Below are 23,434 nucleotides of genomic sequence, written 5' to 3' on the forward strand. Positions count from 1 at the left end.
CCCTCTCAGATTTTGGAAGGCACTTCAGATTCTTAAACCTTGCGTTGAATTTTGTAGCTACATCTTTAGAAATCTTACACTGGTACCTTCTTTGTGTTTTGTCAAATCTGCAGTCATCTGATACTACCATAACGTGAAATATATGGCAGAATGTTTGTAAAACTACAGAGCAGAATATATACAATTCTCCCCCAAGGAGTTCAGTCACAAATTTAATTAACACATTATTTTCTTGATGAATGTCATCAGCATGGAAGCATGTCCTCTGGAACAGTCTCTTTTTAATCTCTCCTCATATGGAAGCTGTTCCATACCCCTAATCATTTTTGTTGCCTTTGTACCTTTTCCAGTTCCAATATATCTTTTCTGAGATGGGGCAACCAGAACTGTACAGAGTTTTTAAGGTGTGGGTGTACCATGGATTTATATATAGGCATTATGATATTTTCTGTCTTATTATTTATCCCTTCCCTAATGGTTCCTACATTCTGTTAGCTTTTTGACTGCCGCTGCACACTGAGCAGATGTTTTCAGAGAGCTAGCCATGATGACTCCAAGACCTGGTTCTTTAGTGGTAACAGCTCATTTAGACCCCATCATTTTGTATTTATAGTTGGGATTAAGTTTTCCAATGTGCATTATTTTGCATTTATCAACACTGAATTTCATCTGCCGTTTTGTTGCCCAGTCACCCAGTTCTGTGAGATTGAAAGATGAAATAATTTGGTTTTAATCTGGAGAAGAGAAGACTGCGGGGGGAACATAAGTTTTCAAGTACATAAAAGGTTGTTACAAGGAGAAGGGAGAAAAATTGTTCTCGTTAACCTCTGAGGATAGGACAAGAAGCAATGGGCTTAAATTGCAGCAAGGAAGGGTTAGGTTGGACATTAGGAAAAACTTCCTAACTGTCAGGGTATTTAATCACTAGAATAAATTGCCTAGGGAGGTTATGGAATCTCTGTCATTGTCTAACCTGCTCTTAAAAATCTCCAATCACCTGTTGTGGATGGTCTAGATAATACTTAGTCCTTTCTTGCACGCAGGGGACTGGACTAGAAGACTCTCAAGGTCCCTTCCAGTCCTATGATTCTATCCCCTTTAATAAATCCTTCCTAACGGATGTCTCTGTCCAAACCATGTGCTCCTCCTCACCTGTCATCTTTCCCCCAACCCTTAGTTTAAAAACTCCTCTGTGACCTTTTTAGTCTTATATTCCAGTCATCTGGTTCCATTTTAGTTTAGGTGGTGTCCAATCTTCCAGTATAGGCTCCTCTTTTTCCAAAAGATTCCCCTGTTCCTAATAAACCATTGTCTCATCCATGCATTGAGACCCTGCAGTTCTGCCTGTGTAACTGGAAGCATTTCAAAGAATGCTACCATGGAGGTCCTGGACTTTAATTTCTTACATAGAAGTCTAAATTTGCCCTACAGGACCTCTCTCCTGCTTTTCCCTACAATATTGGTACTTATATGTACCATGACCACCAGCTCCTCCCCAGCACTGTACGTAAGTTTTTCTAGATGTCTCAAGAGGTCCTCAACCTTTGCACTCAGCAGACAATTCACCATGCGGTTCTCCTGGTCGTCATAAACCCAATTATCTGTATTTCTAATAATCAAATCTTCCATTACTATTACCTGTCTCTTCCTAATAACAGGTTCCCTCCCCCAGAGAGGTATCCTGAGTACAAGAGGATACCCTGATGTCATCTGGAAGGAGGGTCCCAACTATGGGATTTTTTCCTTCTGCTCCAGCTTGATGTTCTCCTTCCTCGAGACTTTCATCCTCCTCAACAGCACAGAGGTTGTCAGACTGGGGGAGGGACCACTCTGCTATGTCCTAGAAAGGGTTGTCTGCTTATCTCTGTCTTCCTTAGCCTCTTCAGTTTAGCCACTCTGGTTTCAAGAGCCAATACTCGATTCCTGAGGGCCACGAGCTGGTTGCACTGAGTATGCACACATGCCACCTGCCCACAAGGCTGGTAATCATACATGCTGCATTCAGTCCAATAAATTAGGTAGCCATCCCCCAGCTGCTGGACCCCCCTGCCTGTATGATGTTTACTCTTGCAGAAGTTTTGTTTGATTGTTTGTACTTTGGGTATGTTTTTGGGGGTTGGGGGATATTGGCCTAAGTATAATGAATGTTTATTTGGTGTATCTGGATGTGTGCTCCCTCACAAAACTCCCTTGTTCACTTGCTCCTCTGGTTGCTTTCGAGCTGACTTTTAAAATTCCTGTTCTCCCTGTGTTAGCCCCAGCTCCTTGTCAAGGGAGTCTAAAGAAATTAGGGATTAAAGGATGGCAGGCTAGAGTCTTGCTGGGACTTGTCCTCTGTCTTGCCTAGCAGGCTGGTAGGATCAGCATGCAGACCACCAAGGAGACCACACTATAAACTTCAGGGAAGCAGGGACTCATCAGGGAAGCAGGCACATAACAAACTCACCCAAAGGTCATGTAGTCCCTCCTCCTCCACGTGAAGAACTCCCTCACAAAACTCCTGTCTGATCACTAGCTCCTGTTTATTCGCTAGCTCCTGTTCACTAACAATCTAGTGGACTACTTGAGCCGACGATCTGTCACAAGTGATCACTGTGGAGGTCTATTATCAACCCAGTATTTCATTTGTGAGGAATTCTCTTAATAGACTTGTTCACCACCAAAGTGGCTCAGAGGTTCATTACAAGACACTTTCATCCTACCATGGAATCAAGGCCTTGTGTAGACTTTGCTACCAATTCTCCTGATTTCCAGAGGAGACAGGACAGAGCCACACTAACCCTAAGAACACCTTACTGGCCAAGACAATTCTAGCTAATACACATCTCCAGATGGCCGTTCAGCGTCTCGTTCCACTTCCAGACTGTCTGGATAGAATATTGCAGAAACAAAATTAGGTACTGCACCCAGCCGTGAAATCACTGCATCTGACAGACTTGGATGTTGGCTTGTTGAGTGCTCATGCCAGGTCCAAGAAATCCTTATGTAAACACAGGCCTTCCCAAAAAGGACTTTCTCAAAAAGAGCGCTTTTCAGTCTGGGCAGGCCAACGTGCTTGTGACCCAGTACAGGCTCCTATACCAAAGATGCATGTCTACTTCCTGCATTTGAGACTCTGAGCTTTCGTTCAGTTCCATAAAGATCTCCATGATCTTGCCATGATCTCTGCCTGCTATCCACCTGTTCAGTCCTGCTCAATCTCCTCACATCCCACAATATCAAGATTCCTGAAGGCATTGTTATATATTTACATACTGGTCAGAGAATCCTCCTCATGCATGGGATCTCAACATCATTCTTGTGAACCTTATGATATCTTCTTTTGAGCCACTTTTGAAATACAGTGTACCCTGCTGTAACATCTTCTGGGAGGGCCAGCAAACTCAAACTTATGTCTGACACCCTCCCAAACCCTTCTCAGTTTTACCCCTTTTGTCCCAAGTGGTTATCCAAATTCAGTGTGTTGTGGGTCAGTCCAGTTACAAAATGAAATTGATGATGGAGTTAGGTATTCCTTTGGTGCAATCTTGTTTATTTACAAAGAATGTACAAAATCTTGTTTCCCTGAATACAAGAGGAACCAAACAGGAGACTGTTCCTTTGTTTGGTTTTACAAGTCCATCTTTTCAGCCAGCTCACTATACCCAAAAAGCTTTCTTTTAGCTTTCTCTCAGGGCCACATTACCAGCCTTTTGCTACTGTCTGCTTTGCTTTCTCTTGCTGGTGCTTCAGTTTCTGCTGTGTCTGTCTTATATGCTTTTCTGGTCAAACAATACCCAGCAAAGCCTTCTGTGCACATAGTTGTAGTTTCTGGGTGAGCTTACGTACCCCTTTATAGCAGCCCCAACCCAAGACAGAGGATCCTGTTTCCTACAGCGGTCCTAAGTGAAGGATGGCAGGCACACCTATCATACTCAACGACATACCACACAATCCATAATAAAATTCTTCAAAGATAACATCATGTTCAGATTTCATCTGATGCTTATCCCTAAAGTAGTCATGGAATTCCATTTGAATCAGTCTATTAACTCATCTGTCTTCTTCCCTAAACCCTCTTAGGAGAGAAAAAGCTCCACACACAGGATGTTTTGAGGGACTGAGCAAACTATATTGAAAGAGGAGAGCCTTTCAGACTGCCTTTGCAGCTCTTCATGGCCATTTCTGGTGCTTCGAAAGTCATCTCCTCTCAGAGGATATCAAAATGGATTATGCAGTGCTTAACAATCTGCTACCAAATGGCTGATTTATACCTCTCCAATCCAATGTTAATGCTCACTCAACTATAGCAGAAACCTACCCATATCTGAAAACTGTAAGGCAGCCAGATGGAATAACTCTCTGACTGTTGTTAAATGCAGTGCTCTTGACCTAGCTGCAAGATCAGATGCCAAGTTTGGGGGAGGAATATTACAATCTGTTCAGTTAGGTCAGTCAGAACTCCTGAATTTCACTTGCCAGATGCAGTGCTGCTTGTCGGTCAGCTGGAGTGGGATTCACACTGAGAAGAGAGAACAGTTACTTACCTTTACAGGAACTGTAGTTCTTCAAGATGTCGTCAATGTGGGTCCCACAACTCGGCCTGTATCCCCACTTTTTTGGAGTTCTCTGTATCTGTACTCTGAATTAGTGAGGGACTGGGGAGGGGTGGTTGAGGCCACTCTGCCCTTTACCCCTCAGATGAGATTGCAGGTAAGAGAGAAAGGAGGGTCGTGTGGTTATGGCAGTTGAATGTCACCCTGGATAACTGGATTGTATCGCTGCCTCTGCCATAGAGTTCCTGTTCTAGTACCTCATTTTATGGGCACCCAACTTGCAGGGTTGGCAATTTTCCAGGAAAAACTAGTTTAGGAGAGGATGCTGGTAAATACTGAACCTGTTTAAACCTGTTTTAAACTGGGAAAAATAATTGAATCAGTGTCCAGCAAGCACAGAACAAATTTTGGATACATCCATTCAAAACCAAGGTATAGGCTCAGTGTATTCACTACATGAAAGTTGGTCATTTGCTCCAGAACGCTGCATGGCTAAATGCACCTGGACTGGTGGTAGGCAACTCTGCATGCTTCTGACTGCTTAATCAATGCTTCAAGCCCACAACTTTGCATTATTGTTGTTTTCATGTAATCAGATGTTCTTGATTTTTGTTTATATGATGTTTGAAAATTGAAATATGAGTCATGACATGTATTACTTCTTGGAGAAAATACCAAACTAAAAATGTATACAGACATTCCAATGTTCAGTATTATAATTACATATATTAACGTTACGCCCACTGCGGTCTTACTTTTTATTTGTACAACCCTAAATTATTCTCTGAATCTACTTCATTATATAACCATAATTTGAATATGCAACTAAAATTCACTGTAATGTGGTGTGCATTAATAAAACGGTTTTTAAAATAGAAAATGCCTTAAATTGGAACTAACTGGTTTTTCGTGAGGTGGTAAAAACCACCTCTGGTGAATACTATGCCATTCTTGCTGACTTAAGACACCTAGGGCTTGATTTGCTGAAATGCTGAGGAGTCTCAACTGAAGCAAATGGGAGCTGTGCTTGAATAAAGTGGTATAAGTGCTAAGAACTTTGAAAAATCAGAGCCTGGACATATCTGTTTGGGTACCCCAAATTAGTGGGCACTTGACAGTTTTGGACTTTATCTCTCGTCTTTAGTTCCTTATCTGTAAAACGAGGCTACCTCCCTACCTCACAGGGGCTATGACAATGAATTTATCTCTAAGTCTGTGAAGCACTCAGTCACTATAGATATGAGGGTCAAAGAAAAGACCATATGGAAACTAATCAGTATTCAGTGTAGGGTTTGGATGATGTGGTATGAATAAGGAATGGAGCCGAACATTGAATGGTGAGGATAAAAAGAAATACCGAATAGCTACCCATTCAGTGAGCACTGTTTCTCCTATGCAGTATACAAGTCAGAGGTCCTGTGGAAAAATATGATGTGATCATCCAATTAAAGATGGCAGTACAATAGGCAACATGTAATTCTGGCAAGTCCTAGAATTTCAATGATTGACTTTACAACTTTAATTTTCTTTAAATATAGCTTTCTCATGGGGGGAAAAATATAACGGGTAGTGTCAGGCAACTTTAATTATGGGGTAGTACTGCCCATCCCACATATAGTAAGTGTAGGTGTGTGTTTGTCATTTTATTTGGACTGTAATTTTATACTCACTTTTCATTGCGTGTTTTCTATTTAACCTCTCTGTTGTAATTGTATATGAAAAGGGATAAAGAAGTAGAAACAGAATTAGGAATTAAGCAGAAATGAGAATCCATTTGAGAATAAAATCATTAATTTCTTTGGTTTTGAGTGAGCATCAAAATGTTTAGTTTAACTCAGCTGTTTGTTTCCCCCTAGGTTTGGCTGAAATGAATTACATGCATGAACTTCTCACAAGCATGATTCACAAAAGGTAAGTTAAAATGAGTAACACACAGTAAAATATTTTCATATGTACAGTTCTATTTTAATTTAATTAAATTCCTGTTGAGTATTTTAATATTAATCCTTCAGCTATGTGAGTTGTAGTCCCAAAAGGGACCCCTGGGGTAATTATGCCCCTGACTGTTGTGAATTACTGTATAGATATTACAGTGATGCATTTCCTCTAGGTTGCAAGTATATCTGCTCCATTCAAGTGTGACTTTAGAAGAACAGAATAATGTGTTTTTGACTCCAGTTCCTGGTTACAGAAAGGTAAGCAAGTATTGAAACATGGCTTAATTTTTATAAAATAAGTGGATAGTTTTGGCCATAGGCAACGTTACCTTCTCAGGCTAAGATGGTGGAATTATTACTAATATTTGAAATTATTAATATTCATATGGGAAACCACCAAACACTAATTTAAGCATAAATTCCTTTCTTAAATCCAAAGGCCAAATGGTATTTATATGAATGCTCTAGACATGCATAAAAAGCCTAAATAATAAGCAATTCACTACAACCAAACAGTAACAAAAGCATTTGATTGAGATACTTACAAATGGACTAAACCCAGGGGTGCTTAGACCCAAGTTGGTCGGCTCCAACATGGTCAAGCAGGTATTAGCAATGAACTGCTTTAAGAGTTTACTTTTTAATGTTTCAACAAACAAGTAATGTCGTTGCCAATCATTGACTTCAGCAAAAAAGCAACTTGAGACAATTCACCCTTATTTCCGGTCTTAATCCAGATAATATTTACAGCCTCCTTTCTTCCCAAGGCCTTTCCTTTCTTATCTTCTCCCCCACTCTTTGCTTATCAGCAGAACAGTGGGAAGGTTGGGGATTATTTCTTTTAAGACAATTTTTCTTTGTCTTGTTACTGCAGCTCTTTATTTTATTAGTTACTTTGCAAACCATGCATCCTTCCCACACTACAAGTAATACTAATTCTCGTGGCCTTCTTTTATTTGCTGATTGGGGCCTTCTTTACAACACTTACTTAGCCAAATGAAAGTCAACTTTAATTCTTTAATATTATTCTTCTCCTACAACTGTATAAAGGCAATCCAGCTTTTTCAAGTTCGAAACTGATCACTTTTCTGGTAGGTCAGAAAAGCTTTCTTCAGTTAATTTACAGCTGTGGCTGTTATCACTGTCCACAGCTTAAAAAAAAGGACGGGCTATAATAGACTTGATGAAGTTATAATTAAACAAATTATTGTATATTGTTCCTGCAAAGTGAATTGCAGATGTGGATTCCTGCTCCTGGGTGTCAATAGTTCTCCATGCTGGATCATGCCCTGTTTGTTAGCGTCTTGATTTCTAGTGCTGTTAGATTATTGAAGTGTTACAGTTAAAAACTTAAAATATATATGTACTGTGAAGTTACGACAACCATTTCCAAATTTTTTTTTTACTATAGCACTCTTTGTTTTATTTTTAAGCACTAGAAAAATAAAATCAAAGTGTTGTGACACCTTTTGTTGTCTAGACACAATACTGATGAAAATCACTTTGGAAAATGGCAGAGGGCACAAAACACAGATTGCATATTTCTATTTCATTCACAGTTTTTCCTCCCCACCAAGGAAAGTTATATAAATACATATATTAATATGGATGAGTGAACTTTTCTTTGCATATTTTTTTTCTTTTTGGACTTGAATTAGATTATTCTGTCTACAAATATGGCTGAGAGCTCTGTAACAGTTCCAGATGTAAAATATGGTGAGTATCCTATATTGTAATTGGGAATATGTGTATCCTATATGTACTTCACTTGCATTTCCCTACTTCGGTGCCTCCCATCCCCAGTCGAAAAAGGCCTTTATCACTGCCTTTACTGTATAATAACTTTGACCGTGAGATTTCCACCCCCTTCCACTCTCCCAGCAGCAGGGATTCTCTTACAGACTTTCTTTAAGGGTAACAAGGAAAAGAGAGAAAAAATTAAGATTGACCTACTCTGCTGTATGAGAGTTAGGTAGTGATGGTGGTGGTTAAACGTGTCTGACGCTTGAAATAGTTTTGTTGCTTGTGGATGTTGTTGTGACAGAGCTAAAAACAATTGGTATGTCTTTAAGGCATAGTAACTTAAGTAACCCTATTAGAGGAATCTTTGTCCTGTGGAAAAATGCTTACATGTGGTGGATAGCAACATTAGACACGAACCATTTAAGCTATGTGAAGTTACACATTTATGATTGAGACTTTCAGGTCAACACGAGCACCTATCAACAAAGAGGACTCTCTGTCCCCCATAGATCTGAAAGAAGCATGTCTTCATATCACATGTTAGCAGCTCACAGGTATATCTTCACTGTGCTTCAGAGTAGCAGCCGTGTTAGTCTGTATCCGCAAAAAGAAAAGGAGGACTTGTGGCACCTTAGAGACTAACAAATTTATTTGAGCATAAGCTTTTGTGAGCTACAGCTCACTCCTTACCCTTGGACTAGCAGCCAGCCCAGAGTATCCAGACACATCGTGGTAGTGTTGGTAGTAGCTCTGAGGTAGGAAAGGAAATATATATTCTGATCAGAGCTCGCTCCGTAGATAAAGTATAGCAGGCTATTTGGAGAATAACAAAATTTCTGGATTCATACAGACTTGTTTTGAACAAAGATCAAAGCCATCTCCTGGCATCCCAAGCTGTCCTTCATCTGTGGGGGTAAAGATTGACATAGGCTCCCACAAGGTGTTTCTTTGGATAGCTGAAACCAAGGAAAAGTATAACTGAGTGAGGTGGTTGACAGTTCATTATCTACATAGGTATCTTTCAGTCGGCAAGGACCTTACAGTGCATCCTACTGTCCTTCCCCTGTCATCCTACACAGAATGTAAAAGTTACTTGGGCAGTATGTTAGTCCCTTGGTGGATGATTGAGATGGGATAACAAAAGAGGAAGGGGACAAGGAGCCAGTGATATTGGGAAAATGTGTGGGAGCTGATTGATGACTGGAGGCTGTGGGGTAGGGGGTGGAGAGAGGGAGAACTGAAACTGGCTGGGCAAGGAGAATAGGGACAAGGAGTCAGGGCGGGAATGTGACTGGGAGTGGTGGAGGAAGACTGGGACTCGGAGAGGGAGCCTTGAGGCAGAGACTAGGACTGGCCAGGCAAGGAGACTGGGACAAGAAGCCTGAGGAGTGGCGACTGGGACTGGGTTGGCAAGATCAATGGGACTGGGACAAGGAACTACAGGTGAGGGAAAGGCAAGACTGGGACAAGGACAGATTTGAGGGGATGGGAATGAAGGGGTGAAGCGTCAGGGGAGGGGATTCCAAAAGGAATAGCCATACGGTTATGTGCCAGGGAGACCACCCTCCCCTTCACAGCCTGGAATGGAACCTAAGGTTCCTGAGTCTCACCATTCCTCTGCTGTCATCAAAGGTTTGTGAAATCCACTGTCAAAATGTTTAATCTTCCTCTGGTGCTGGTCCACACACAGGATGACAGCCTACTATTGCTATTAGTTACTCCATTAGTTCAAGTAACAGTGGTCTGTGCAGTGGATCTAAAGCTACAGGTCTGCTGATGACCAGTAGGGGGTGTCAAAATTCATAGTTCTGTAGATTCTAAGGCCAGAAAGGACCATTGTGATAATCTAGTCAGACCTTATGTATAACTCAGGCCATGGAAGTCTCCCCAAAGTAATATGATGCCACATGGTGGAATTTGTTTTTTTCAATTTGCTCTTTTAAAAACCTAGGACCTGATATTTTTCAGAGTACTTAGAATAATATAGCAGTTTACATATTAAAGTTCAACTCCTGTTGATGTACATTGCAGCTGTGAGTCCTCAGCATTTCTACAAATCAGACTCCTGGGTCTCAAGTCAGTCACCAGAAAACGAGGAACACACAGTTTAGTGACCATCTGTGGAAAGTTTGGTTTTGGTGACTTGCTTAGCATCACATAGGAACTCGGTGGAAGAGACAGAAATAGAATCCTGTTCTTCGAGTAGTATGCCTGTGCGTGATCCACTGTGGGTGTATCTGTGCCTCTAATCAAAGATTTTAGGTAGCAGTGTCCATTCAGCCTGCACTTATGCTGTCCTTCCCTCCTGGTCTGCCTCCAGGCTATCTACCACAGCTCAGCCGAATCCTCCTCAGTTCCTTCTCCACCTCAGTTCCTTCTCCACCACCTTTGGCCTTGAAGAGAGTGAGAGTTGTCCCTTCCTTATCTGCGTCATTAGCATAAGTAGTAGTAGTTTTTGGTTCTTTTGTTCTTCTTAATAGTGAGTGTTTCATTATCCTGTTGGGTTAAAAAAAAAGAAAAAAAGCTTCCGTTTACCTTTTCCCATTTTTAGGAAAGCCCTTTCTTTCTTCCCTTGGGGTGTTTAGAAGACATCAGGAGCTGTGGAAGCTCCCTAAAAGTAAAGAGGACACCAGCGCCCGAATCATGTGCCGCCCCTTCCCCTCTGCCCTCACACCGTCCTTTTCCCTCAAGATCCTACCCTGCCATTCGCTCTTCTCCGCCTCTTCCCCCCATCACTTGCCTTTACATCTAGTAAAAAGTGGTGGGGGCATGGCCCCCTAGACACCCCCCTGGAAGAAATTCTAATGTCTTTCAGTTTAAAAAAAGGAAGAAGAAGAAAGACGAAAGAACATCTCTTCTGCATTCTTCACTGCTAGAGGGTAATTGTGTCCCGTTTCCCCCCCCCCCCCCCGGGGCATGCGCAGCTCTCCATGCTTCAAGAGATGCCTCTCCTGCAAGGAGTCGATTCCAGACACACACTGTCCAGTGCCTGGTGGAGTCCCATATCCCTCAGAAGTGTTCCCGCTACCAGCAGCTAAAGCCGAGGTCTTGTAAAAACTGGAAGCTGAATTTAAAACTCCTCCTAATGAGAAGGCACTTCAGCTGCCATGGGACTCTGCTGACCCCAGATCATCCCCCAGAATCTTCAGCTTCAAAGGGGGTAGAGTCGTCAAAAAATCACAGCAGATTTCCCCTATAAAGGCTCAAGGAAAAAGGGCTCCAAGCCCTCAAATCGAGTAGTTGGCCAGCCAGAGGGGTTCCGCAGTGTGATCTGCCACCTTGGTACTGGCAGCTCCGAAGCATGGTACCCAGAAGGGGGTCTCCACTGTGAGTTCTGCCGCACCACCTAGAAATATCAGGGGCTCAGGCTCTCAGGCAGCGGTACCACCCCCTAACGAGAGAGACAATTACCATACTGTCTTTAAAAGAGCGGCACCGAGTAAACCTTCAGTACTGTGTGTGACAAAGCTCCCATCTATGGAGCACTCTGTATGTTTACAAACGTTGGCACTGACCGTGTACCACAGACACTCTGCAGCAGCACCATATGAGCTAACAGTGCTGCAAGAGTTTGGTACTCTAGTGACCTGACAGTTGGGAAAAACTGCAGTCCCCATTACTCGCTACCAGGGCCCTGGTTATGAGCACATCCTGGTCGCTGGAATCACTCTCGATACTAGGCTACATAACGCACAAACCCTGGTCAGAGCCATCCTTACCCACTGACAAGTCTGACAGTGACCAGGAGGATCTCATTTCCCTGGCCTCTCTCACCATCACAGCACAAGAGACCTTCTCAGTTCCATCGAGCTGACCCGCAATCATGGTATGGGCCTCCTTGGGGACCTGCCCCCCGATGGCTGTACGGATCCTATTGAAGGTGCTGACTTTCCAATGTACTGGGGGGTGGGGTGGGGTGTGCTCGACTGCTGGCTCTGCCCCAGGCCCTACCCCTTCCTCCAAGGCCCCTCCCCTTCCCACCCCCCACCTCTTCCTGCCCCATTCTGCCCCTCCCCCAACGCATCATGCCCTTGCTCCTCCCCCTCCCTTCAGAAGCCTCCTGCACACCATGAAACAGCTGATCGCAGTGGGCGGGAGGCGCAGGGAGGGAGGGGGGAGGCATCAATTGGTGGGGCCGGTGGTGGGCGGCAAACATTTGGTGGGGGAGCTGATGGGTGGCTGCTGGTGGGTGTTCAGCACCCACCATTTTTCTCTGTGGGTGCTCCAGCCCCAGAGCACCCACGGAGTCAACACCTATGGATCCTGTACTTCGCGGGAATCTGGGGTGTCTCAGAGAGAGTCTGTCAGACGGTCTCCTACAATGTCACTGTCCAGAGCCCCTGAGCCGGGGGTGGAAGAACAGGAGGAAGGGCTCGAAGGGGAAGCTACCCCTCCAACAAGCTTCGTATTTTCACTGGGCGAGGCTGTGACGCCCCTCCTACATTACTAGCTGATTTTAAGAACTTTTGGGATCTTACCAAGAGGGTAGTGGATGAGCTGCAAATTCCCCTGCAGGAGGTAACAGATACACATCACAAGCTGGTGGATATTCTCCACACTGCCTTCTCATTATATCTTATATCTTACAAGTGATTTACTTATTTTGTTCACATTGTTAATGCTGTATTTTTAAAAGAATTTTAGCAGATAAAACAGAAGTATTAGGATAGAATATCCAAATGCAGAAATGGCTGCTTTGTATGTATATCATCCAGTGCGCACTAAGATTCTGTTGTAATTCAAAGTAAACACTGGAATTCTAGTTTGGAATGCTACTGTAGACATTCAGACTATTCCAAGTGTAATTGTGTATATGTAGAGCTTTAGCCCACTTTCTTTCAATTAATTGAGTTTTTTTTTCATTTAAGATTATCCTTTATGGCTATAGAAAATCAACCAATATTTGTTTTATTGCAGAAATTTGTCCTCAGTGCAATACTTGAATTACTGTGTTTGTTTGTTTATTCATGTATTTTTGTTTTAAATTGCAGTCATCGATTTCTGTTTGACTAGAACTCTGGTTTGCGATGAAGACACTAATTATCAGAGCCTGAGACTTTGCTGGGCTTCTAAGACTAGTTGTAATCAGAGGAAAGGTAAGGCATCAATAGTCTTATGTTAAGAAGCTTCAGAGAAACTTGTTAGGTATGGCATAGGAGTTTTGCCTTGGCTTTTAGCAGCATCAATATTAAGTGAAAAGGCCGTTTCACATAATCTTTGCTCTGTGTGTAGGTCTATTGTAGCTTTTGGGTTATTTGATTTGTCACTGTTCCAGAATATTCAAATGTGATTTCGTAAATATGTTGATACATACTGCCTGCATAACGTTTTTATTTTTATTTCAGAAGTACTTTTCATATGGAAACTTGCATAACACCCTAAAACTTGGGAGGATTGCTTATTATACTTTTAGAATAATATAGCTTTAAATGGTACTTGGTTTTAAATGCAGAATTCTGTTTTTTAAAGTGAGGTATTTACTTCTTCCTTAACTCATACACTGTGGTCTCTGAATAAATTTAAAATGACTGCCCTGCTTTTTTTAGGCAAATTTATTTGCACCAGAAGTGTGATCGTATCTATTATTAAACCAGGACACAGAGTTCCTCAGGTTAAACATTGCCAAACTTACTTTAAATGTGTATTTCCATGCTGATCCTGGAAAATGGATACATTCTTGAAAATGAAGGCTACAGCATGGATAACATTCAAAATATTCTGCTCAGATGCTACAGTAAAGCCCCAGGGCCTTGGATTTGTGTGATATAGTTACATGCATTTTGCACTGTCCCTCTGCAATGCCTGCCAGCCTTGTTCCTGTACACAGGAATGGCAATGAAATGTTCTAGAATGGTGCTCTGCTTGCAAAATAGCAGGCTTGCTGAATGGAAGAACAGTACTATATGTTCCAGCCAACCAAAACTACAGTTGTAGCTTGGTGTAATTTTCAGCATGACAATCTTGATCCTGTCAGTTCCACGTATAATGGAAAAATCAGAAGTTATAGTTGTTAAAAAATCAGAAACTGTAAATACTATATCACCTTTTTTTGTGTTAAATTTTTCACTATTGCTTTTAAGAAGCTTTAGATGGCGTAGGGATTAAAAGTGCCTAAACTAGCACTCCCAGCAGTGGAGCTGTACTAGTAGTGGTGGTGGTGCAGTTGTGGAAGAATTCTCAAAAATATGCAGATGTAGACAAGACTTAGATACTTAATTGCAGCCTGCAGAAATAAAATATACAGGGACATTGTCATGTAGTTTAGGCATTACATTTGGGTTTTAGCTCTTACAGTTAACTAAATCAGATCTCAATAGGAATGCTTATATTAAATAATAATTTAAAAAGATAACTTTGAACCATTCTCCCTCCCCTCAAGCTTTCAGCAAACCTCTCTGTGAGCATATTGCATGATTGGTAATATACTGATCAGGAGAGGGTAGCAAGATAAGGATTAGTCCTAGTGCTCCTCTCTGGATCTTGCAGATTTCCAAGAGAAAAGCCATGCTGGCAATTAAAGTTGCTGCAATCACAGCTAATTTATCCTTTATGCTCTAGGAAGTGGAGAATCAGTAGTAGCAAGGCTCACGAGATCCATGTTGCCAGGAGTATGAGGTTTAGATATATCAACAGAGGAGGCCAGCTCCCTGCATGATAGCCTCTGATCTGTTCAAATGTGCTTTTATTTCTCAAATGAGCCATAAACTCCATTTGGCATTTGCAGACCAGATCCTCTATCCCAGTGCAAGGTCAGAACCCTTTTCCTTTCAAAGGGGAGAATGAAATGAAGTCCTAAATTTCTAGCAGAATTTTTTTTTCTTATAGGATTTTATTTTTTTCCATGGGAGGATGATCAAATTCTAAGGTGAAATTTTCAAAAGTGCTCAGGTGACTAAGGGAGCCTAACTCCCATTTTCAGAAGTGATTTAGGAGCCTAAGTCTCACTGAAACACTTTGTCATTTCCTGTTCTGTGTGTGTATAAATGTGGAAACTTAACATGCTGCATAGGCTTTTTTCAAATGATGTTCACTCTGTTCGCATTATATGAAATCCATGAATTATCAGTGTACTATGTGCTGTACAATAGAGGAAGTGTGCCTAAGAAGTCCCAGCTCCAAAGAGCTTAGACTAAGGTGCTGATCCTGAAATGAGCTTTGCAGGTTACTCACTGCAGGATCAGGACTTGTGCATATTTTGCCACAAAGTGATATAATATGAAGCCAGATATTCCTATACAAAACAAACAGATGTACTCAGTACGGCTCATACACTTCAGGGGTTAGGTGGGTATTTATAGCAACCATAGTATTTGAGACTGCCACACACTCTTTAATATATTTATCCTGGCAACACCCTGGTGAGCAGGGAAGCACATTTTTTTCCCATTTTATGGATAGGCGCTGAGGCCAGAGACTAAGTGATTTTCCCATCTTCCACGAGTCTGTGACAGAGCAAGAAATTCAGTTCAAATCTCCCAAGTTTCAGGCTAGCATACTAACCGCTAGTTGTCCTTACTTCCATCTTCCAGATCCTGACTTTGGACCTCATAGGGTTCATTCTGCAGTTGCTGCATAAGATGGGGAAGGGGAATTAGACTTTAGATGGGATTTTCAGTTTGAATTTTCTTCTTTGAGTTTTACTCAAGTCTGTTACCTTTGCTACATTGTCTTGTTGTGAAATATTTGGAGTGTGTGTGAATGAATCTTTTAATTTTAGTATAACATGTTTAAGTCTGAGATTGTCAGTTTACAAATCATTGCCAAAGCATGCCTTAATCTGCTGTATTATTTAAAGGCCGTGCTGGACGTGTTTCCAAAGGGTACTGTTATAGGCTTGTACACAAGGACTTCTGGACAAACTATATACCGGAAAATGCAATACCTGAGATGCTGGTAAGAATTATTTTCAAATGTAATTTTTGTAATATGATTTTATCTGTGTTTAGTGATGCAAGTGGTAAGTGTGGCTACATTGTTGTTAAAGATAATGTATAATTATGAAAGTTATTCACATGTTCAGAGAGTGTAAAAATGGTTGACGTTTTGGAGTAATTTGACTAATATTTAGTAATATAGAACGAAGCTGGTAAAATAATACTTTCAGGATACTTCTACTGGAAAAATAGACATAATGTGTTAACCATTTTCTCTTTGTAGAGGAAGACATATCAGGTCAATAAAACTACATTATCTTGAATGGTTTGGTAGCCTGCTAAAAGTAGAATCTATCCGTAACTGTGGGAAATACAGTTCAGTTATCGAATAGATTTATTTGGCGGTCTATATCTAAAATGTGGCTTTTATAAAAGGAAACATTCCATATAGCAAGTTAAGTGAGTTAACTTCTGCCATTTGTGGAAAGATAACATTTCCAAATTTATTTTTCCTTTCAGCGTTGCCCATTAGGAAGTACAGTCTTAAAGGTTAAATTGCTTGACATGGGGGAGCCAAGAGCCTTATTGGCAACAGCTCTATCTCCACCCAGTATAGGTGACATTGAGCGCACCATTCTTCAACTTAAAGAGGTAGGCACTGTGATGGGTCTCCTTCCCCCCCCAACCCACCCCGGGGTGCCACCTGGGACTGAGGTACCACTGAGCACCCTGACCCACCAGCCTGGGTTCCCACTCACCCTGTAATGCTGTGACAAGCTGCAGACATGCTCCCAGTTTCACACTTTCTTCAGCACACAGTTAGGGACACATCCAGCTGTAATAACATGAAAACAGGCTTTCTGACCAGCCCACATGGGAAGGCTATTTAGCTAGGGCACTTACTAGCTTCCAAGGTGTGCACCCCCCTCTGGAGAGTAAACCCCAAATTATACTGTCTTGCACTGCAAGGGAACTGTACAGCACAAGCTTGTGAAATTTGCTCCCCTCCCTCAGTGTGGAGGAAGATATGCAACAACTCCTCCCCCCCGCCCCCCCCCGGGTTATGATTTCCGCACACCGGTTTTAGACCAAGCAAAAATAAACATATTAACTACAAAAGAGAGGTTTTAAGTGATTATAAGGGATAGCAAACCAATCAAAGCAGATTACCTAGCAAATTAAAAAAACACAATCTAAGCTTAATATACTAAAGAAACTGGATATGAGTAGCAAATTCTCACTCTAAATGATGATTTGAGCAGTTCACAGAGATTCTTGAGGGCAAGCCGCACCAGGTATTCCTTTCACAGACTAGAAATCCCTCTAGCCTGGGTTCAGCCCTTCTCCCCCAGTTCAGTCCTTGTTTCTCAGGCATTTCCAGCAGTTTTCTTGGGTGGGGAGTCAGTGAAGAACAAACCTAATGTCACTCCCCTGCCTTCAATAGCTTTTGCATATGGTGGGAACCCTTTGTCTCCAATTTTTTAGTTCCCTGCCTTTCAGTGGAAAAACACTGGTATTCTGTGATGGAGTCCAGTACCAGGTGACTAGGTCACATACCTCTGTAGGGCCATAGCAGCCATGGGTCAGAGACTGTTTTTACCATCCTCAGGAAAACTTCCCAGGCAGGCTCTGTGGTGGGAGATAAGCATCTTCTAAGACCTATTGTTTTCCCTGATGGCTCTTCCCAGGCAGCTATCTAGACTGATTGCTTTCTGTCTAGTGGGCGTTCCCCAGATGTAAACACATTTATAACAGATGCATAGACAATATTCCTAACTGCAGATACCAAAATGATACTTGCATACAAATAGGATAATCATGTTCAGTGAATCATAAGCTTTTCAGTTATATCTCATATGACCTATCTTGTATAAAATACATCATAGTTATGCCATAATTATATCATAATATTAGTAAGAAGAATATGGGGTGTAATGCCACAGGCACTTCTCCTAATTGTTTTGCTGAAGCCCAGATAGTCTAAATATACTGTAAATGGTCTGAACTTGTGTCTAATAAGACATTTAAAGAGGTACTGACTCCTCATGGAAAACTGAAAAAAAGCAAAAACAAGAAAAACCAAACCTATCAGTTTAGAAACACTTTATCTTTTCCCCTCATTGGGGGACATCACTCCCCTTTTTAACATAATTTCTGCAACCATCAATTTTAATGTTGCTACAACAGAATTACAGCTTCATTTAGGAGCAGGCACAGATGACTATTTGGGAAATAATCTTGTTTGTAGACAAGCATCCTTAATAAGAAAGTATGAAAGAAATAGTAACGAAGCCATGTGCTGTAAGAATTGTTTATAAATAAAAGCCAAAGTTCTGTCCACCTCTTCCATTCTCGGAGAATGGTTCTGATATTGCGCAACTCTGCACAGGGTTTGTGCTTGCTGATTGTAAACACTGTGGGAGCATTAGTGACATTAAACATATCCTCCTTTCCCCCAAATGTAGGAGTAACAGTTTAAAAGTAGTGTAGTTCATTGGCATCTTCAATCTCTACCACACACGTTTCAGCTGCAAAAAAGTGGGCTTTTTAAATTTTGGTTTAAGCTTCCCAACCTTTTTCTCCGCCAAGCAGCTATAGTGGTTTCTGCTACTAATTTCAATTCTTGTTCTAGGCCAGATATTTTTGTTTTTTTTTTTTTATTTATTTATTTTTTTGATGCAAAGGTCTTTGATGTCGGCAAAGTTGAGACGTACTATTAACCATATAATTAATTTTTATAAAGATGGGAGCACTTGCAATTAGTGCACTTCCTGAAGAAGAAAATCCTTATGATGGTGAGCTAACCTTCTTAGGAAGAGTATTGGCACAATTGCCTGTGGACCAGCAGCTTGGAAAGCTAATAGTTCTTGGCCATGTCTTTGGATGTTTAGAAGAATGCCTTATTATAGGTAGGTGAGGGAACAAAAAACATTTAAGAACCATCGTCATAAAACTACATCCGGATGTGTTGCAGCTCTTGATTTCCATCTATTTTTGTTACAGCTGCAGCACTTTCTTTGAAGAACTTTTTTGCAATGCCTTTCAGGCAGCATCTTGATGGATACAGGTATTTTATTTACAAGATATTTAACTTCTTGTTTTTAAAACAAATACCTAGCCAGCCATGATGCTTCTCCAGGGAGTCTTGGGATTTTGTCTTCTAGACTGTCTTCTAGACTTTGCGGAGAGGGTGTGGGGAGTTTTATCTCTTCTTGTCGATCACAATGCTGAGAACATATTACTTTGCCTTTCTACTATAAGAATAAAGCTAGTCTGTACAGAAAATCAAGCTTTCTCAGGACCAGACTGAAACACTGGAATGGACTTCCATGTGAACTAAATTCCCCCCCCCCCCCATCTGCTCTAAATGCAAGCTACACTTTATCCTTTGCCTTCTCTAACATAAATACATAGCAGTGTGCACATTCTTAAGAAAAAAAAACCCTACTAAAACACTATACTACACACAGTTCATCCCGTGGGGTGACAATATGAGAGAGAACAAGCCACATGTGACAGTTGCTTAATGCACTGTTGGAGGGCACTGAGATACTACTGTGATGAGGGCAATATAAGAACCTTACAGAATAGCCTTAAACTTATTCATTGTTTATCTTGTGATACCTTTCTGTGTGCATTCCCAGGAACAAAATGAATTTTTCTGGAAATAGTAAGAGTGACTGCATTGCACTTGTGGATGCATTTAAGGTAATCATGTTTTCTAGTATTCTAATGAAAGGGCTGATCTTCCAATGAAATTTAGCAAACATAAAGATGTATTTACTTAGCCTTGTAGAAGCTCTACAGTGTTAACAGGGCTAATAATAGTTGCTTAAAATATAATCTGTACAATGTTAGTTTGAGCTACTTATTTCATTGTTAATATCCTCGTTAGATGGTTTCCAAAAGAAGTTTCTATCATAACCCTTGTTTCTTCTTCAAGTATGTGTCAGTGTGGAACCCGCTGTAGGTGCACACTTGGCTCATGCACGTAACAGTGGCTTTTGAATAGCAGTTTCTGGTGGCACACCCTGTGATCCATCGTGCTCCCATGTGAGGGTATAAAAGGACAGATGACCCTCCCCCAGCTTGTTCTTACTGCCTGCGGCAGCAAGATGGAACTCAGTGAATATCCAATCCACTACTCTTTTCAGAGCTTCAAAACTCTGGGTTTTTTTTTTTTCACAGATCTTCTAAGAACTTCTTTTCCTCTTTGCAAATCCCAGAATTGTACATATTTTAAAAAAAGAAAAGTATTTGGTACCCCTCCAATAACTAGGTGAGGTGCTTCGTGTAGTGGCGTGGCGGACTCTAAACCATGAGGATTCAAACTCTGCCTTGTTACAGCTCCATGCTGTGAACTGTCAGGTCCTGTTCACAAAGTATAACTTTCTCACTTAAGAAAGTCACCCGCTTCCTGTCCAGAATCCCACAGGAGAATAGGGAGGAACTAAAAGATACCATAAGAGGGCCAGATGGCCATGAAAATGGCATTTATGAGAGGCTATGGATGTGTCTGACATGGCCATGAGGTCAGTAGCCATGACTGTCATTGTTAGAAGGTCCTCATACCTGCTAGCATCCAGCATCCTAAAAGAGGTGCAATCCACCCTAGAGGACCTGCCCTTTGAATGGATAGAGCTCTTTAGCAATAGAACTGATGAAGTGTTCCATTCGCTTAGTGACTCAAGGACTACATGGCAATCTGTGGGGATCTACAGACTGAATCCTTATCTAAAGTTCGTGATACAGCAGGGCCGGGGAGCAATGGGAGAGTGGTAGAGGGGAGCTATATAAGCCCTAGGCTAATTAAGGCGTGATTCCCTGTAGACTGGGGGAGGTTAATACAGGTAAATTTGAGCACCTGTAGCCAATTAAGGTCCTGTCAGGAACCTAATAAAAAAACCCTGCTTCAGGTGGACAGGGGGAGCAAGGAAAAAGAGAGGACTGGAGTTGAGAGGTGTGTGGCTGAGAATTGAAAGACCAGAGAAGTGGAGGAAGGGAGATCCTGCCCCAACAGAACAGGGAGACTCCCTCCCCCAGTGTCAAGGACTGAGGGTAACCCTACCCAAAGGGGAAGAGAGTAAGAAACCCACAGCGTTTGAGAGTGGCGGGGGCTCAGAGTGAGAAGCAAACTCACATCCTTTCCCCACTTCCCTCTTCAACCACCTTCCCGAGCCACTAGTGGGGCCCTCAGCACCCCAAGAGCAGGGGCAAGGTATGGCATCCTAGCCTCCCACCACCAAGAAAAGTGCAGAACCCACCATACCAACAAAGGCCATTTTGTCACAAGTTGTACAAATACCAACCCCAGCAGAAGTAGAGAACACTGTCCTACTCACAGGATCAAAAGCCTGTGTACAGACTGAGAAAACAACTCCGGTACTCCAGGGGATGGCGGTCACAACTGCCATACTCTCAGAGGCAGTAGGTTTGATGGGGGTGTTGGTTGCCACACGAATGGCAGTCCAGATCCTGTAACCACATTTGCCTTTCCCCTTTTGAGTAGGCTTGGTCTACTATCATAGCTGACAAATGGGTGCTAGGCATCATCGCCCAAGGCTATCTCATCTGTATCCACTCCTTATGCTTTACCCACCCTTCTTCCCCATCCCTCTTCAGGGTTCACCCAGCTAGGCCTGTTGGCGAACCCCGTGAAAAATAGTCTCTTATCCAATCACACAAGATTGAGTTCATAGGGGCCGTGATAGATTCCAGGTCGGTCAGAGCATAGCCTCAGGATGGGTTCCTGTTGTTGAAGTCACCGTTACTAGAGAGAAAATCAGACCCAACTACAATAGTGTGGACTTGCCTTAAGTTGCTAGGCCATAGGTTAGTGTTCACATATATGATGCTGGTTGACAGATTTCACCTGCTTGCCCTACAACTTTGGCTTAGATCAGTCTGTTCTCCAGCAAGATAGCAAATGAACAGAGGTCTTAGTGCCACCTCATGTCATAATGGAGCTGAGGTGGTGACACTGGCCAAAGAGCTGATGCATAAATGGGTATCTCAAGTAGGGGGGGGGGAGAGAGTTTATTTTACCTCTGGATTTGACACTGATGCAACCGCAGCGGGAATACTGTGTCCAGTTCTAGAACCCAAAATATTCAAGGAGGATGTTAAGGGTTTGTAGAAGAGACACAAGAATGATTAAAGGATTAGAAAAGATGCCTTAGTAATAGACTCAAGAGCACAATCTGTTTAGTTTAACAAAAAGGAGGTTAAGGGATGATTTGATTTATAGTCTATAAGTACCTACACGGGGAACGAATATTTAATAATGGGTTCTTCAGTCAAGCAGAGAAAGGTGTAACACAGTTCAGATGGCTGGAAGTCAAAGCTAGACAAATTCATAATGGAAATAAGATGCAAATTTTTAACGATGAGAGTAATTAATCATTGAAATAATTTATCAAGGGTTGGTGGATTCTCCATCACTAGGAATTTTTAAATCAAGATTGGATGTTTTCCTAAAAGATATGCTCAATCTTCTAGGGATTATTTTGGGGAAATTCTATGGCTTGTGCGATCAGGAAATTAGACTAGATGATCACAATTGTCTCTTCTGACCTTAGAATCTATTATTATATGTGGTAGCTAGTATCATTCCTTGTATGTTCTTGGGTTCTGTTCTTACTTTCTCTCCCCAACAATGGCGTTAATCCTGGATGTGTCAGGGACAGCCTAGGGAGTCCAGCTGAACCACCTAAAGATACAAGGGACCTCTAACTCAGAAGGGACTTCACATAAATATCTTGGAACAGAAAGTCATCAGGCTAGCCTGTGTGGCATTCTTATCTGTTCTAAAGAATTCCACAGTGCAGATGCAGGCAGACAGTGAATCCAATAAGTACTACATATATAAGCAAAAAGGCACCCACTGATCACCACTCTCCATCAAGCTCTGGACGTGGTGCCAACAATACAAGATAACCCTCCTAGCTCTTCATCTTGTGGGAGTCAGCAACAATCTGGCAGACTTCCTGAGCAGACAATCCATTATCAGTCACAAGTGGTTGCTGTAGAGGTCTGTCATAGAACTAATATTCCATCATTTTGAGGGCACAGGTCCCACTGGTAGACCTGTTTGCTACCAAGGATAACCTGAAATGTCAGAACTTTTGCCCCAGAAGGGATGTGAGCACAGGATCATTACCAGACCACCTCCTTCTGCAGTGGAATTAAGCCCAAGTATATGGCTTCTCACCAAGTCCCCCTTCCCTATGGTGGTGTCCGAAATCACAAGACAGAGCCGTGATCATCCTCATAGCTCCCTGTTGTCCAAGTCCAATTTTGGCTGGCAAACCTGCTACAGATGTTCATTCAACCACATTTCCAGGTC

At 41.9% G+C, this 23,434-nt stretch overlaps 1 protein-coding gene across 1 annotated transcript in view; it reads left to right on the plus strand.

The window, feature by feature from the left end:
- The window catches only part of TDRD9 (tudor domain containing 9), a 136,420-nt gene that overhangs the window by 62,455 nt on the left and 50,531 nt on the right, over window positions 1-23,434 (plus strand). Inside the window, exons 10-18 of the mRNA XM_074956329.1 lie at window positions 6,392-6,446; window positions 6,646-6,730; window positions 8,131-8,188; window positions 13,207-13,311; window positions 16,011-16,108; window positions 16,609-16,740; window positions 18,833-18,998; window positions 19,093-19,156; window positions 19,734-19,797. Of these exons, the coding sequence (XP_074812430.1) occupies window positions 6,392-6,446; window positions 6,646-6,730; window positions 8,131-8,188; window positions 13,207-13,311; window positions 16,011-16,108; window positions 16,609-16,740; window positions 18,833-18,998; window positions 19,093-19,156; window positions 19,734-19,797 (827 nt within the window). The remainder of the gene's footprint in view (window positions 1-6,391; window positions 6,447-6,645; window positions 6,731-8,130; window positions 8,189-13,206; window positions 13,312-16,010; window positions 16,109-16,608; window positions 16,741-18,832; window positions 18,999-19,092; window positions 19,157-19,733; window positions 19,798-23,434) is intronic.

Source organism: Natator depressus, chromosome 6, assembly GCF_965152275.1.
Source record: "Natator depressus isolate rNatDep1 chromosome 6, rNatDep2.hap1, whole genome shotgun sequence".
Taxonomy (NCBI): domain Eukaryota; kingdom Metazoa; phylum Chordata; order Testudines; family Cheloniidae; genus Natator; species Natator depressus.